Raw genomic sequence first — 16,430 nt, forward strand, 5'->3', positions numbered from 1 at the left:
AAGTGATGTTACCTCAATTAACAGCATGAAGCTGGATACTCCACCAGATAAGATGAATTCTTGTCCTGGAATTCAGTCAGGTCAAGAGACAGCCAAAAATGTATAACCAATAATATAAAGTGAAATTATTTAATGATAATCAGATTTATATATATACTAGCCTGGGTGCCCGGCGTTGCCCGGCGTTGCCCGGGTGTTTGAAGGTGTGTGTTGAGCAAAAAAAAAAAAATTGTAGTAGGCAGGCAGGCTCGAACCCGTGACATAAAGGCGGAAAAGAAAGTGGAGGTGTGAGTAAGGGTGTTGGTTGAGAAAATATATCAGAGTAATAAGCAGGCTCGAACCCGTAACGCGCAAGAGGACAAAAAGAGGGGAAAAAATGTTTTACCGATGTGCTTACCGTAGTTGTGACGTCAGGTGCAGTAAAAATAACGCCTTTTATGCGACGTCGTGGACGCGAGGGTTGAATGACTTGCAAAAACTCTTAGCGAAAAAAGCCACCCTCCCTATAGAAAACTGCCCAGTTAAGGGTGAAAGAATTAATGTTTTTGATCAATTTTTCGATATTTGTCGTCCAAAGAGTCGAGCTCCAAAATGATACCGATCTCGTGAAAATCTGTCGCCTCTGTCGGAATTTTTTGCGAGATCTACAAACATACATACATACATTTAAATGACAGGTGAGATTTATATTATAGATAAAAAATTTTTTTTAAAAATCACATTTTGAACTAACTTAACAAATTGTTTCCAATGAGTAAAGCTTGATATTCGTTAGTGTTATGACCATAGTTAAAGGTTAGCAAGTAAAAGAGAACATGGGAGCAGAGTAGAAGAGTGTAATAACAAGAACATACAAAGATGTGGTTTGTGCGTCTAGCCAATGAACATGCTGCGTTGGTTCTCCAGGTCTTGACCAGCATTTATGTCCTGTCTCCCGGTATTTATTCGCAGGTAATTCCGCCATAACAGTTACAGATTGTATAATACTGTAAACATAAAGTCTAAATAAATGTTAGTATCAATATTTATAAAGTTATCCTAATGATCCGATGAGATGAACCATTCATTGAAAATTAATAAAAGATAATAATATATAATAATATATAATAATATACAATAATATATAATAATATACAATAATATATAATAATATACAATAATATATAATAATGGATTAAGGAAAATCTGTAAAATTGATTTGCACTCTTTTGTCAGACAATGAATTTTGTTGTAATTCTACATAATTTAATTAAGAATTTATATTTATATTTATATATATATATATATATATATATATATATATATATATATATATATATATATATATATATATTCATCAACGTTTGTTTCCCTAAGGTATTTTCTGTATATATACTTTAGTTATTTTATAAAGCTCCCCTCTTTGGTAGAGCACTCTCGTAAATTATCTTACTCGCTACTTAATTTAGCTGAAATAATGCGAAGCTCGCGATTTGTTTACAAACAAACGTTTGAGCCCTCTACGAGTAGCGGACGGATGTTTATTTAAATAATCGTTCGGACAGGTTAATTTCGGCCACCGATTCCGTAGTCAAGGGGTAGAACTGCCGACTGTCATCACGACGGTTCTAGGTTCGATCCTCGGCTTGGGAGAGGTGTTAGTCTAGCCGCACTGATGAGTTGTGAAACAACGAAACAGGTCTGTATGTCGATGACTAAAAATATATTTTATATACTTTAGTTATACAAAATACATGAAATATATGTTAAGTTTGGAATTCAGTTATGTTTGATAAATGATTAGTTAAATTTTTTCTAATTAGTCATAATATATGATTAAGTGAAGACGTCGCTCATCTAAATCTTAGCTATGTATTTTTTGCTACAACCCATCCCACCTATCTATAATTCTATGTTGATTCAACCACACGCTAATATTTCTTTATTTTTTATTCGTGTGCAGGAGACAAAGCTTACCGTGATATGAAAGTCCTAAAGCAGAGTCAGTCCATTATCGTGAGCGGGGAATCTGGTGCCGGCAAAACCGAGTCTACCAAGTACATCTTGAAGTACTTGACTGAGAGCTGGGGAACCCATGCCGGCCCCATTGAACAAAGAATTGTCGAATGTTAGTATTTCTTTTCTTTTTTATTTTGTGTTGTTTTGTTCAGAAACATAAACGTGCATTGCTTTTTATTATTATTTTGTGTTGTTTTGTTCAGAAACATAAACGTACATTGCTTTTTTTTATTATTTTGTGTTGTTTTGTTCAGAAACATAAACGTGCATTGCTTTTTATTATTATTTTGTGTTATTTTGTTCAGAAACATAAACGTACATTGCTTTTTATTATTATTTTGTGTTATTTTGTTCAGAAACATAAACGTACATTGATTTTATTATTATTTTGTGTTATTTTGTTCAGAAACATAAACGTACATTGCTTTTTTTTTCCATAATATAAAATAATGACACAATACTTTTACCTATAAGGTTCCGTTCCCTGTCAAATATTTATTAATTAAGTTACTTAAAATCACACTAAATACTGACAATGTTATATTATTTTTATGCTTAAATAAACGTTTCTTTTTTTCTATAATACAATTAATTCAATTTCTATACGTCTCTCTCCTTCGCGAACGATTAAGGACGAAATAAAAGCAGGTGTCCGTTTTAAAACGGACACCTGCTTTTCATGGAGTTGTTTGATTAAATTAACAACCATTGGGGAAGGGAGAAGCATCCAGCAAGAAGTCAACCAATATTGCAATTAAATCAAAGGAATTAAAAAAAATATATATAAAGAAAAATATATTGTGAACTTCAAAGACTGATAATCTTTCTATCTATATATATCTATAAAAGTGAAAGTGTCTGTCTGTCTATGTGTGTGTGTGTGTCTGTATGTGTACATTTCCTACGCAATAACTCTGTCAATTTTTAGTCTACAGACTCGAAATTTGATATACAGGTTACTGAGATTTGGGGAAATCGATGTGATCGGTTTTCGGCCAGAAATTTGGCGATTAAGGAGTCAAAGTTCAACGATTTGACCTTTGAGAACTCTACCAAACTCCTCCGACAATTTTGGGTCTAAGCACTTGAAATTTTAGATATATGTTCCTTGAGCATGGATCTAAGTTAATAACTTGAGTTGAGCCGAAAACAATAAATGTTAAGGGGTCATAATAGGGGTCAAAGTTTAAAAAATTGACCACTTTTTTTTTTGCTCAACATACACCGCCAGATACGGGCAACGCCGGCCACATGCTAGTATATCTATAAAAGTGAAAGTGTCTGTCTGTCTGTGATTTGACCTTTGAGAACTTAAAATTTTAGATATAGGTTCCTTGGACATGGATCTAAGTTAATAACTTGATTTGAGCCTAAAACAATAAATGTTAAGGGGTTATAATAGGGGTCAAAGTGTTTAAAAAAAATTGACCTCTGCGGTCTTTACCAAATTACTCAGACAATTTCTGGTCTAAACATTTGAAATTTTACATAAAGGGTATTCAGAGATAGGGTAATTTTTTTTTTTTTTTTTTTGCTCAACATACACCTCCAAGTACCCGGGCAACGCCGGGCACCCATGCTGGTATATCTGTAAAAGTGAACGTGTGTCTGTGTGTCTGTACATTTCCCTACGCAATAACTCTGTCAATTTTTAAGTCTACAGATTACAGACTCGAAATTCGATATACAGGATACTAAGATTTGGGAAAATCTTTGGGATCGGTTTTCGGCCAGAAATTGTGTTGTTAAGGGGACAAAGTTCAACGATTTGACCTTTGAGAACTCCACCACACTCCTCCGACAATTTTGGGTCTAAACACTTTAAATTTTAGATATAGGTTCCTTGGACATGGATCTAAGTTAATAACTTGATTTGAGCCTAAAACAATAAATGTTAAGGGGTTATAATAGGGATCAAAGTGTTTTAAAAAAATTGACCTCTGCGGTCTTTACCAAATTACTCAGACAATTTCTGGTCTAAACATTTGAAATTTTACATAAAGGGTATTCAGAGATAGGGTAAGCTTTTTAATCTGTTTAGGTCGAAAATTTTTAGTTACCAATATATAAATGTATGTATGTATGTATGTTTGCATGTCTGCCTAAAACTTTTGACAGAGGCGACACATTTTAGCAAGATTAGTATCGTTTTAATGTCCGACCTTTTAGACGACAAATATCGAAAAATTGGCTAAAAACATTAATATCTTTACCTTCAACTGGGAACTTTTCAACAGGGGAGGTCGCTTTTTTCGCTGATATTTTTGAAAGTCATCCTCTCCTTTTGATTGTCTAGCCTTAATTTTAAAAAATGTGACTTCCGGTTTGGTGGTGGTCGTCGTAACAGCATAGACGTCAGGTTTTTTCCCCGTTCTTTTCCTCCTTTGCAATAATGGTTCGAGCCTGGATTCCTACCACCACTTTTTTTTTTTTTTTTTTTTTTTTTTTTGCTTAGCAGATATATCCAAACACCCGGGCAACGCCGGGCTGAAATGCTAGTAATAAGATAAAAAAAAACCCCAAAAAATGGTATATTTACCATAGTGCATTTGCACAAGAATAATATGTTACTAAAAAATCTGCGTCAGATGCTGTGGCTATGGCTGCCACCAATGAACTTCCATGCCACCTGATTCATAACTCTATTCATAATATCCTACTGTTCTCATCTTGAATGTCATTGTCACAACGTTTGTAATGTTCAAACTTCTTCAGGTGTATCTTGTCAGACTCGGGAATGTGGTTACAGTAATCAAAATGCGGATTCCATGAACAAAGCTTCTTTCTTAGAACTGCACGCCTGTGGAACTCTGTTCCGTCTGCCTGCTTCCCACCGGACTACAACTTGGATGTCTTCAAGTCCAATGTTAACAAATTCCTAATGAACCGCCCTCTTAAGTAAACACTTTATCAAATCTCCACACTAACGTAATGTACTTGCAATAACCCTTATCCCTGAGTGGCTTCCGGGCCTTGATAAGTGGTGATCACTGTGTAAAAAGAAAAAAAAAAAAAAAAATTGAGAAAATCAATGGCGCAGTGGTTAAAGTACTGGAAAATCAATTGTAAAAGTGATATTCTCCTGAAGGTTGAAAGTTCAATTCTCAGTTTGGCTAACCGAAAAATATAATTGCAAATTACTTCAGATGTCTATCCAGTCATGGCTGACGAAACAAGAGCATGCTACCCCCATGAAATGAAATAAAAGGTTCTGTTCAAAATTCCGTCCAAATTCGTGAGTTTGACAGAAACATTAATTATTCAGATTATTTGGATTCATCAGTCTACTGTTCATAGTGCATTTGCAGAAGTACAAGAATAGTATCTTACTAAAAATCTGCGTCCGATGCTGTGGCTATGGCTGCCACCAATGAATTGCCATGCCACTTGATTCATAACTGTATTCATAGTATCCAGAAGAGCCCATTTATTCACAAAATAGGGTAGATACACATCACACCAAAACAAAATATACATGGGAAGTGTATTAAAAACTGTAATCGTTATTACGTTTCTGAATTTTTGAGATGAGTGTTGGTTATTCAAATTATTTGGAATCTTCAGACTACTGTTCAGTGTGAGCGACCGAAAAATACAATTGCAAATTACTTAGGACCTCTATCCAGTTATGACTGACGGAGCGAGAGCATGTTACTCCCGTGATGCAAATAAGGAGTTCCGTTCGAAATTCTATCCAAATTTCCGAGTTCGACAGAAACATTCCAGAGTTTGACAAGACACACCTGAAGAAGGTTGGAGGTTACATCAACCGAAACGTCGTGAAAATGATGCTCAAGATGAGATCAGTAGTTCAAAGAATCCAAATAATACGAATATGATTCCGTATTTTTAAGATTTTTTTCTATATTTTTTTATAAAATATTTATCAGGTTGATAAATAGGCTTTTACATTCATATCAAATGGGAAGGCTATCCTTTCTATTTGGTATAATGGTATACGTGTTCACTATTAGGCTGGAAGGTTAGGGTTCAATCCTCTGTTGAGTCATACTAACAACTCAAAATGATGCCCCTCTTTCTAAACACTCAGCATCATAAGATGAAGATCAAATGTAAGTGAAGCAGTCTAGTGATAGAAGTGGCGCCCTTTCATACAGTTTGGCATAGTAACTAATAAAAATGGAGCCTTCTGGTTGTCCTCGACTATGGTCACCCACTTTATCTTTTTTTTTTTCTTTAATAAGATAAATCTGGATTAATTAAATAAATAGAAATTTGACATTTTAATTCACCAAAAGTATTGCTTCGAACAAATATTCTAAAAAAATAAACGTTTACCTGTGAAGAAATGTTAGTGAAATTACGTGGGAATAAATACATTACTTCGTATTTAGATGAGAGAGTAAGTAACTATGATGCATTTATTTTTGCATAGTTTTTATTAAGCAAAAATAATTTGCAGTGAACTAACACTTAATACCTGTGTATATGTATGCATTTTTTTTTTTTTGCGAGTTATAAAAAATAGACTTAGTTTTCATATTATTTGTTTAATACATTTTTTACTGATATTATTTGTTAATTCTTTGGAATTGAGTATCAAAGTTCAAAACTATTAATTTAAAAAATGATTGTTCAATTTTTAATAAACTGTTCAGTTTTCTAGGTGAAAGTTTTACACAGAATTCCTCTGTCCTCATGCGCGTTCATATTTATTAAGGATTTCTTGAAGATATTTCAACTTAATCTTCTTCTATTGAGTTCTGCATTATTTTTATAACTAGTAAACATTCGCGTTTACTTCAAAAGAATAATATATAATCAATAAACAAACGCTTATTAATTGGTGAAAAAACTTTTTTTATCTTGCAGCAAATCCTTTGCTGGAAGCTTTCGGAAATGCTAAAACTGTGCGGAACAATAACAGTAGTCGATTTGGGAAATTTGTTGAGATCCATTTTGATAAAAAGGTAAGAATTGCATATAATGTGTGCGTATATATATATGATGATGATTGCAACGTCTTGCCAGACGAGTGCCACTCCCTCGGACACTGAAAGTCCATGAGCCCAAATGCCTGAGGGAGTATCTATACAAAGATGATGTTACAGAGCCTTAGCTTTGTACGACAGGTAAATCTCTCTCTCGGTTCAAAATGTTGACATCCAGCAACAAGCAAGAGCAAGATAGCCAGCAACAAATTAAACTGCAGACCAGCTTAATGCAGGTACTGGTCTCCCGCTTTATGGTTTTTTAAATCAGATTTGCTTCTCCTAGAAAGGTTGCCTTCACCACGGCTTATGGGAGCCCTCTCCACCCCAACACATATATACATACACACAAATATACATGGTGTTAGTTGGCCGTTGCCCCAAAAAAGGGTTCCTTTGCCCTTTAAAAGGTCTTGTTTTTAATCCTTCAGGGAGACTAGCCGCCCTCCTCACCAAACAAGTCTGGGGGACCCAGTTTAGTCGCCGGTGACCCGACCATGAGGCAGGTAGTACTGGGTTACATGGTACCAGTAGCATATGATATGATCTGACACACACATACACACACACACACATATATATATATATATATATATATATATATATATATATATATATATATTTCTGTAGAAATATATTTTCTTATAATATATACCCATCCTTATTTAAGAAGCTCAATGTAATTACAGAGCAATATTCACTCTCTCTCTCTCTCTCTCTCTCTCTATATATATATATATATATATATATATATATATATATATATATATATATAGATATATATATATACACACTTTTATTTCAGCATAATTTGTATATATACTATTTATTCAAAGGAAATCTACATTCTTGAAATAACTCATTTGCATATTTCATTCAAAAAAACTATTTTAATTATTAGCTCCATATTCGTAGTTATATAATTTATTGCTGGTAAATTTTACAATGTAGATTGAAAAAATAAAACAGACAACAAATTTAGGCACAAGACCCTTAAGAAGTGGGGGGGGGGGATACAGGGTATTTGTGACTTAAGTTATTTGAAATAATTGGGACAATTACTCTTGATTGGTAACATTTACCACAATACCTCATTCACTCTGTTGATATACATTTGTAAAGGATTTGTAAATTTTTTTTTTTTGTGTGTGTGTGCATTTTTTTTAGCTCCATATTTTTAATGGTTATTAGTAATAGAATTGTTTTAATTATTCTGTTTTAGAATATTGTTTAACAACCTCATTGCTTAATAAACTCATTTACATATTGCATTAAAGAAAATCTATTTTAATAATTAGCTCCATGTTATTAATAGTTATTATTAATAGTTTTAATTGTTCTGTTTATGAATATTATTTAAAGTTGATTTTTTAAAATTTTATTACTATTTAATTTATTTTAATTATTAAAATTCCAACATCAGTTGCATTTAAAAACGGAAGTAAACTTTATTTATTTAACGCTATGAGAGTTATTTCCCCTTTAAGCTATGAGAGTTATTCCTCGTTTGATTTTCATAGATGAGGATGAGTGTGTTTTATGCTTCCGTAAATTCAACATATAGTCTACTTCTAGGAAAATCATAAGTTGAGATATTCGGTGTATCTTAAATAGTAGGTGACTAAACCCTCTACCCTGCTCGGTTATAATGAGTCTGTAATGTGTAGCCAATAATATTTGTATTAATAAACATACCACATATTTTTGTATGTGTATTGTGACGTTTTAAATCATTTGTTTTCAATAATGTTCAAAATAAAGAGGTTACACGAATTTATTATAATTGTTTACACCTGTTTCAAAACAGTGTTTATTTTAAGTCATATAATGACCTATGATTTTTTTAAACACAAGCCGTCTTCATAAGACGTGGGTGCTCTACAAAAAACATAATCAATATTAATGTCCAAAAAGTCACAAATTCCACCAGAAATAAAACAAAAAAATGCATGGCCAAATACGTCGGTAAAAACTAATTATAAAATGAATTCACATTAAAAGAGAAATTCGAAAGACACGAAAATTCAAAAATATTTGTATTTTTAATAAAAGTTTTCTAATATTAAGTTTCAATAATTTGGCCATATTTTCTCTTTTTAAAACTTTTCTTATCATTTTGTTCTAACTACTGGATACCAGACATTCACCTCCTATATCTGACATTCCACCCAAGAGACTTTTATAAGATTCTAACCTACCGTATAAGTGTAATTGGTTGTAGCTCTTTTGCAATTGGTTCACCGGGTATATTTGCTAGATAGTTTTTTTAAATCCTTTTTCATGAGTTCACTTGATCCTATAATTGCTGAAATGATGGAGATCTTCCTAAGATTCCAATTTCTTTTCATGTCATACATAAGACCTTGGTATTTCGTTATCTTTTCTCTCTCGGCTCTGTTTAACCCAGCATCATTGGGGACATTAACTTCTACTAAGGTTGCTACTTTCTTCTTCTTGACCTATATCACTATTTAAGGTTTAATAGCTCCATTTTCTAGGTACGTAGCAGTAGGAATTGCATAGTCATAGTGACTGGTGTATGACTTATTTCCAACTGTTCTACCGATAGATTTATTTTACTTAGTTATGTTTCAGAGGAGAGAGGAGCTTTTCTATCACAGCCAGAAGTCTTCACACCGTTACACATGAGCAGCCTGATTTTATTTAATCAAAGACATATCTTTGTATGCACAGGTTTTTACTTCAATATTTTTATCAAGCACAAGTGATTGGCTAATAAACATAATTTGTTATAGTCTTGACCAATCACTACTTTTGTTTTCCAAATTAGTAGAAAATTAAACCTGATGATGCAATTAAAATAACTAGACAATTCCATTGAATGAAAGATACATCACGATACAGAAACATCAGATTAATACGGTTAGTTGTTTTATAAATCTTATTTTTGTTTATTACTAATATTCATCTTTTTTGCATTGTTTGCAGGCAGCTGTTGCAGGTGGTTTCATCTCGCATTACTTGCTGGAAAAATCCCGTATTTGCGTACAAGGGAAAGATGAAAGAAACTATCACATATTCTATCGGATGTGTGCTGGTGCCCCCGATGGCATGAGGCAAAAACTTCAGCTTTATGATCCCGACAAGTTCCATGTAAGTTTTGATGATAATTTTACACCTGCTTTATATACTCTTTCATTTTATTTTATTTTACATTTTAGTATTATATATATATATATATATATATATATATATATATATATATATATATAAGGCAAAATCACGTTGACACACCGGTTCCTGTCGGATCAAACGTGCTGTATGTGCTCTCTGCTTATCTCGGGATTGTTTCCAACCAGTCATGGGCCTTTCTTTGCCACTGGACCCAAGCAATGCCGATTCAGAAGAGGTGTGGTTGACGATTGCAACCCTTGTCTGACAATTACACGTGCAGCTGCCCTTCTAGGTGCTTCTATTGTTTCTGGCTATACACACACACACACACACACACACACACACACACACACACACAAACACACACACACACACAAAACCACACACACATATATATATTTTCATTATTATTTTCTCGATATCATAACGAATATGCTAGATGTAATCTTTAAACATTGAATGACATGCACAAAGCCGTTGCACAAAGCTTGTACCTATTTACTATGCCTCCCCACGGGACAGAGTTAGACACCAGGGTCGTTTTTTAACGTGGAGAAAAGGTACAAAAATAAAAATTGTCTCAGTCGTGAAGGACTAATGCTCCACCGGAAGAGAACAAGAAAATGAAGTGCAGCATCTGAAGAACAGATACTACACTTTGATCTTGACCAAAGCTTGTAGCAGAAGCTGCTTGATTATCAAACGTAACTTTTTTATTGTATTGAGCAGTTTATCCGAATGAAATTCAAATAATTGGGCTTCTCATCAGTGAGGGGTGCCGATACGCGGACAAGCTGTAGAGAGAAGTCCTCGAAAAAGTGCGCATTCACTCCTGATGACCCGATATTATCTGTAAGATGAAATACACCCCCAAAAAACGTGACTATATACTAGTCTACAAGTGAATAAGCTAAGAAATGCATTGAAATACCCCCAAACGATAAACACCATTCTATACAAGTCAAAAAAAAAAAAAAGAACTAAAATGAGGAAGGCGTTAGAAAGGCGCGTTTTCTCTCTTGACAACTGACATTAAATTTATCTAAAATGGATTACTTCATAACTGAAAACAGCCGATAAACATCATTATATACATGCCTATAAGGTAAGCTGTTTCTTTCAAAACACTACATATCTTGTTCGTTTGCTTTTTGGCGAGTTTCTGTTACTCTTCTGGTAGTAATTTTTATCCTCTCTATATATTATGTTACATATTAGGTACCCTATTACGTAAATGGCAATTAACTCAGCTAGTATGGATTTTGACAAGCGTCACACTTAGTGCAGTCATGTCAACCCAAATCTGCAAAACTGAATCAGAGGTGGGTTACATAAAGTGGCAACAAGTTAGACGCCGAAGACGAATCACGTTTTTGAGCTGACAGAGAAACAGATGTTCAAATCAATCTCTCCATGGAAGCTATGCGAAGAGGACATCACTAATAATGTACAATGCTTTTATGATCAGAGTGTAAAATATTATTTGATGTCTGTCTGTGCGTACCTCATTGTAGTTACATTATGAAGTTAACTAATAGCAAAATAATTAGCTAAGAGAACATTAGTCTCTCTCTCTCTCTCTTTCTCTCTCTCTCTCTCTCTCTCTCTCTCTCTCTCTCTCTCTCTCTCTCTGGTCAATTCTCTCCAAAATAAAACCTTTAAAAAGCTCTCAGCGAACAACAGATCATATATAGTATTATATGTATATATTATATTTTATTTTTATATAGATGACTAGCTGGCTTTGCTAGCTCACTATCGGTTCGTAAAGTTTGTTACTTGAATATTAATTTAAAAAAAGAAATATTTTATTCATAATTTTGTTGTAAAACACGAAACAATTCATATAGATTTTCCTTTTGCTAATTTTGATACAAATTTATTTTTTGAATGTAAAGAGGGGAAATAAATAAATTGCCAGTTTAGAAATAGATCGTAACTTGAACATCAAGTTGGTTCATATAAAGACAGAAGCATTTGAACACAAATGCTAAACATTTGTTCAGAAAATAAAACCATCTCAGAAACAAAATTACTCGCTATGAGTATATCAGTTAAGTATATCAGTTGAGTATATCAGTTGAGTATATCAGAATCGACACAATCATTGAATTAAAAGACAGTAAAAAATAGTAGTTTATTAATAAAATCTCCTTTTCCAAACCCAATATACAAATTAATTAACCTTTCAACTAATATTTCATATACATGTATATGTATGCAGTATATAAAAAAGATGGTGCGTCTTTAGTTTGGGTTAGATTGATTAATTTGAATAAAGGTCACTGTAAAGAATGTCACTTGATAGACTGATATGTGTTTGGCCGCATCTTACTGAAATTAAATATTGAATAAGAAAGGCATTGTAACACGATCGTTTGCCGGACAGAGTTACTTGGTTTGTTGCGAGGACGTTTCTTAAGCGGCTGTTATGTCCTTTACGATCTATAACAACATATTTCTAAATTGACAATTTATAAAGTCTTTTGGCACAGCAACCAACTTCCCAGCAGGTGTTAAATACGATGAAGCGAAAGACACATCCCCTTTACACTAAGCGGTTGATAAAACATCGGCTATATCTGTTGTGGGTCTTGTTTCTGGATCTTTCTGGCGTCATTACGGGCAGGGTTTTTGTCGGCGTTGATGGCAGAGACCACTTGTCTGCTGAAATTAAACGTTTTTTGGAAAATAGCGAACAGCATATGTGTTTTCTTGTGAAAATTGGATTATTTTAACATTTAGAGGAGCATGTTATACTCGTTTATCATTCTTGAGCTGTCCCAGTCGACACTCACAGCGAAACTGTTCAACGCAATACATTTCTCTTTCTTTCGGCACCTGTGTGCTCTGATAGTTTGGACTCGGCAAAGTTTTATAAACAACTGTCAATCAGAGCCAAGCTGATTTGGCGCTGACATTTCAAGATAGAAACAGCACTGATTTGATTGCATTTGTCTCCGCATGGGTACAAGCCTGGTACAAGGACCCAACATGTGGGGAGCTCAAGAGCTTCCTTGAAAAGAGCCCTTATACATTGCGCCACAGCATCACCATCCTTCAAGAATAACACGTGTATCGCTACAACTAAATATAAATCAACCTTCATTCATCAGAACCTTAGAAAGTTGTTTGGTAGGCTGAGTTTTGCCGATAACAGAATGCGTCATCCTGGAGTTACATCTCAGCAGACAACTTCTGAGAACAGATAACGCATGCTATCATGCTCGGAACATGACTTCGTCGATTATGAAAGCATAATAAACGCTATTCAAAAAAGAAAAAAAAGAAAAAAAACGGAAGGAAACGTTTAAATATAATAAAATTAGCAGAAAAGAATACACGAAAAGCACATTAAAAAGTGCTTCTTTTTTTTAATTTTTAAAAAAATATGAAAAACACAACAAAAAATGGTTTTCTTATTAATTTTGGTTGACAAAAAAAAAATGGTCGTAAAAAAACTTGTTTGTTTACTTTTTTCATTTAAAAAAATTGTTACAAGAATGAAACATAAATTGTTACGGTAGATGGTTGTTTCTTTTTTATTTTCGTTATATTTTTTTATCTGGTGGTTTTATTATATTTAAATTATAACCAAGTACGTCCAAGGATGGAATACTGCTGCCATATCTGGGCAGGAGCTGCTAAAAACAGCCTATCCTGCCTTGACAGAGTACAAAATAGACTATGTGGCTTAGTGGGGGATGCCCTTTTCTCTACCCTGCAACCTCTCTCCCACAGAAGAGACGTTACGAGCCTATCCTTGTTTTATCGTTATTCCCATGGCAGGTGCTCATCTGAACTCCAATCTCTGGTCCCCCCTCGCCAATCTTTCACGAAAAACACCCATCTAGCTGAATCCACTGTGAAAAATTTCCCCCACTCTTTATCTGTGCCTAAACCAAAACGTGGATTCCATGAACAAAGCTTCTTTCTTAGAACTGCACGCCTGTGGAACTCTGTTCCGTCTGCCTGCTTCCCACCTGACTACAACTTGGATGTCTTCAAGTCCAACGTAAACAAATTCCTAATGAACCGCCCCCTTAAGTAAACACTTCATCAAATCTCCACACTAACGTACTGTACTTGCAATAACCCTTATCCCTGAGTGGCTTCCGGGCCTTGATAAGTGGTGATCACAGTGTAAAAAAATAAATAAATAAAAATATTTATTCAGTATGTTTCTTTGGGTAGCGTTGTTACGCTTTGGTTATCGGCAACGCTCGGCGACACTCGGTGAAATCCAGCGGTTGACATTATATTTTGAGCAAAGCCGAGCGGCTAGTTAGTTACGTCTGGTTTAAATTGTGCACAAGTACCAGGAAATCAACTCTGAAACTGGATTTGTTATCATACATTTATCTATTGCGTCTGCGCAGTTGTGTCTTAATACCTACGCAATTATATAAGTGTAGTTATCATCGTGCGTGAGCGAAGTTAAACCACAAATCAAGATTTTACATGTACATATTTTTCTTCTCATGACAGTCCTCCCTGAAGACTGAATATATTAATTTTAAACATCAAACGATTCACCTTAGGGTGAGGGAGTTAGTTGACTTTTTTCATCAAAGAATAGCTTCCTGATTCTTTCCCCCACATACACACTCGGTGTCTTTTTCTTAATTTTTACTTTCTTAGTTGAAATCGATTGAAGTTGTTTAGGGAAAAAATGTATCAATAAAAAAATGGATCACTATCACTACACCTAAAAATTTTGCATCAATTAATAAAATGCCTCCAAAAAATCAGGGGTTGGAGCTTGGGAGAAGGTATGGAACATATTAGATTAGGGGCTCTTTCTGTTTATGAGGGAGAGACTAGTGGTTGATTGCTGAAAATGTTAATTTTGCCGTGAAGGCTAAGACCTAGCTATTCATGAAAAGGATAGGGGAGTTAGATGATTTTTGTTTCATCAAAGAATGACTTCCTGTTTCTTTCCCGCACATACGCACTTGGTGCCTTTTTCTTTCATTTTGACTTCCTTAGTTGGCGCTGATTGTGTTGTTTAGGAAAAAAATTGTTGTTCTTTTTTTTTTGCGCACGGGAGGGGGGGGCATGACTCCCCCCACTGGTTGGGAAATTCATATCGATTTCAGTCTTTCTTTGTCATTAGTTACTCATATCTGTTTTGTTTCTTTTTCAGTATTTGAATGGTGGCTGCACTCAATATTTCTGCTCGAAAGAAAGCAGTAAAACTATGGATAAGAACCGGAAGAGCAAACAGGTAGGATTAAAATATATATATATATATATATATATATATATATATATATATATATATATATATATATTATTATTATTATTTTTTTCCTTGTACACATTTTTGTGAATTATTCCATGGATTTCTGCCTTTGGATTATTATGGACCATCTTCTTGCAATTACGGGATTTCCTTGGATTTTACTTGAACAAATGGAAATTCTTTTAACTTTCTTGAAGTTCTACATTTGGATTTTATCGTCACTGGATTTTTTATCTTCCACCAGACTATCCATTCATGTGTAATCACCTTTTTCTTTACTATATTCCCTCTGCTTAACTTATTTTGTTTTCAAGTAAGATCTTTGACTTACTTGTTGTTTCATCAAATACTTCTGCATGCAAAATCCGATCCCGCATTTTGCTAATTCCTACCCTCTGATGAGAAGGAAAGTATTTCTTCGAAACTCCGCGGATTAAGGACTATCCATTTATCTAGTGTTTCCTTTTCAGATTAAATATGTTTTTAACTCATTTCAAAGTGTTTTTTAACATATTTTATTAACTGTTTGCTCATATTATAAGCTCTATTTCCTATTTGGTTTTATCAAGCTTTTATATCTGGCTGAGATAATTTTATAAATATTAATTCTTTAATATTTATAATTTACCGAGAGAAAAATATTTATAATTTAACGAGAAAAAAATGTATTTTTAAATAAGAAAGGTCACCAACATTTGCTATGTATTTTTTAACATTATTTTATTATTCCGTCTTTTGATTTTTCATATAAAAAGGTATCGTATTTAGATCATTGTAATAATGTTTTGAAATCTTTTATATTTATATATATATATATTGCATATTTTTATATTTTTCTCTCCTATAAAATAATCAGCTGTCTGTATTACATACGAGGCCCCAAGAATCATATGGTACCAAGCGCCACTTAAAAAAGCAAAAAAAAAAAACTTAATAAACGAGTTCAAAGGAACTAATAGAGACATTCGTTTGGGGTTTATTTTAAAATGAAATGTAACACCAGAACTATCACATCAGGTCATGTTTATTTCAACAATGATGCGAGTTGTGATGCAAAGGTAATTATTTTCAGAATGGTGGTAATAAACTGTTATCTCTAA

General features: G+C 33.7%; 1 protein-coding gene across 13 annotated transcripts in view; it reads left to right on the forward strand.

Annotated features, from left to right (window-relative positions):
- The window catches only part of LOC145241536 (unconventional myosin-VI-like), a 381,082-nt gene that overhangs the window by 278,765 nt on the left and 85,887 nt on the right, over positions 1 to 16,430 (forward strand). For all 13 annotated transcript variants that reach the window (XM_080104590.1, XM_080104593.1, XM_080104586.1 and 10 more), the window contains exons 6-9: positions 1,943 to 2,107; positions 6,832 to 6,929; positions 9,900 to 10,064; positions 15,232 to 15,312. In XM_080104590.1, the coding sequence (XP_079960716.1) occupies positions 1,943 to 2,107; positions 6,832 to 6,929; positions 9,900 to 10,064; positions 15,232 to 15,312 (509 nt within the window). The remainder of the gene's footprint in view (positions 1 to 1,942; positions 2,108 to 6,831; positions 6,930 to 9,899; positions 10,065 to 15,231; positions 15,313 to 16,430) is intronic.

The sequence above is a fragment of the Euprymna scolopes genome, chromosome 20, assembly GCF_053919585.1.
Source record: "Euprymna scolopes isolate OS-2025 chromosome 20, ASM5391958v1, whole genome shotgun sequence".
NCBI lineage: Eukaryota > Metazoa > Mollusca > Cephalopoda > Sepiida > Sepiolidae > Euprymna > Euprymna scolopes.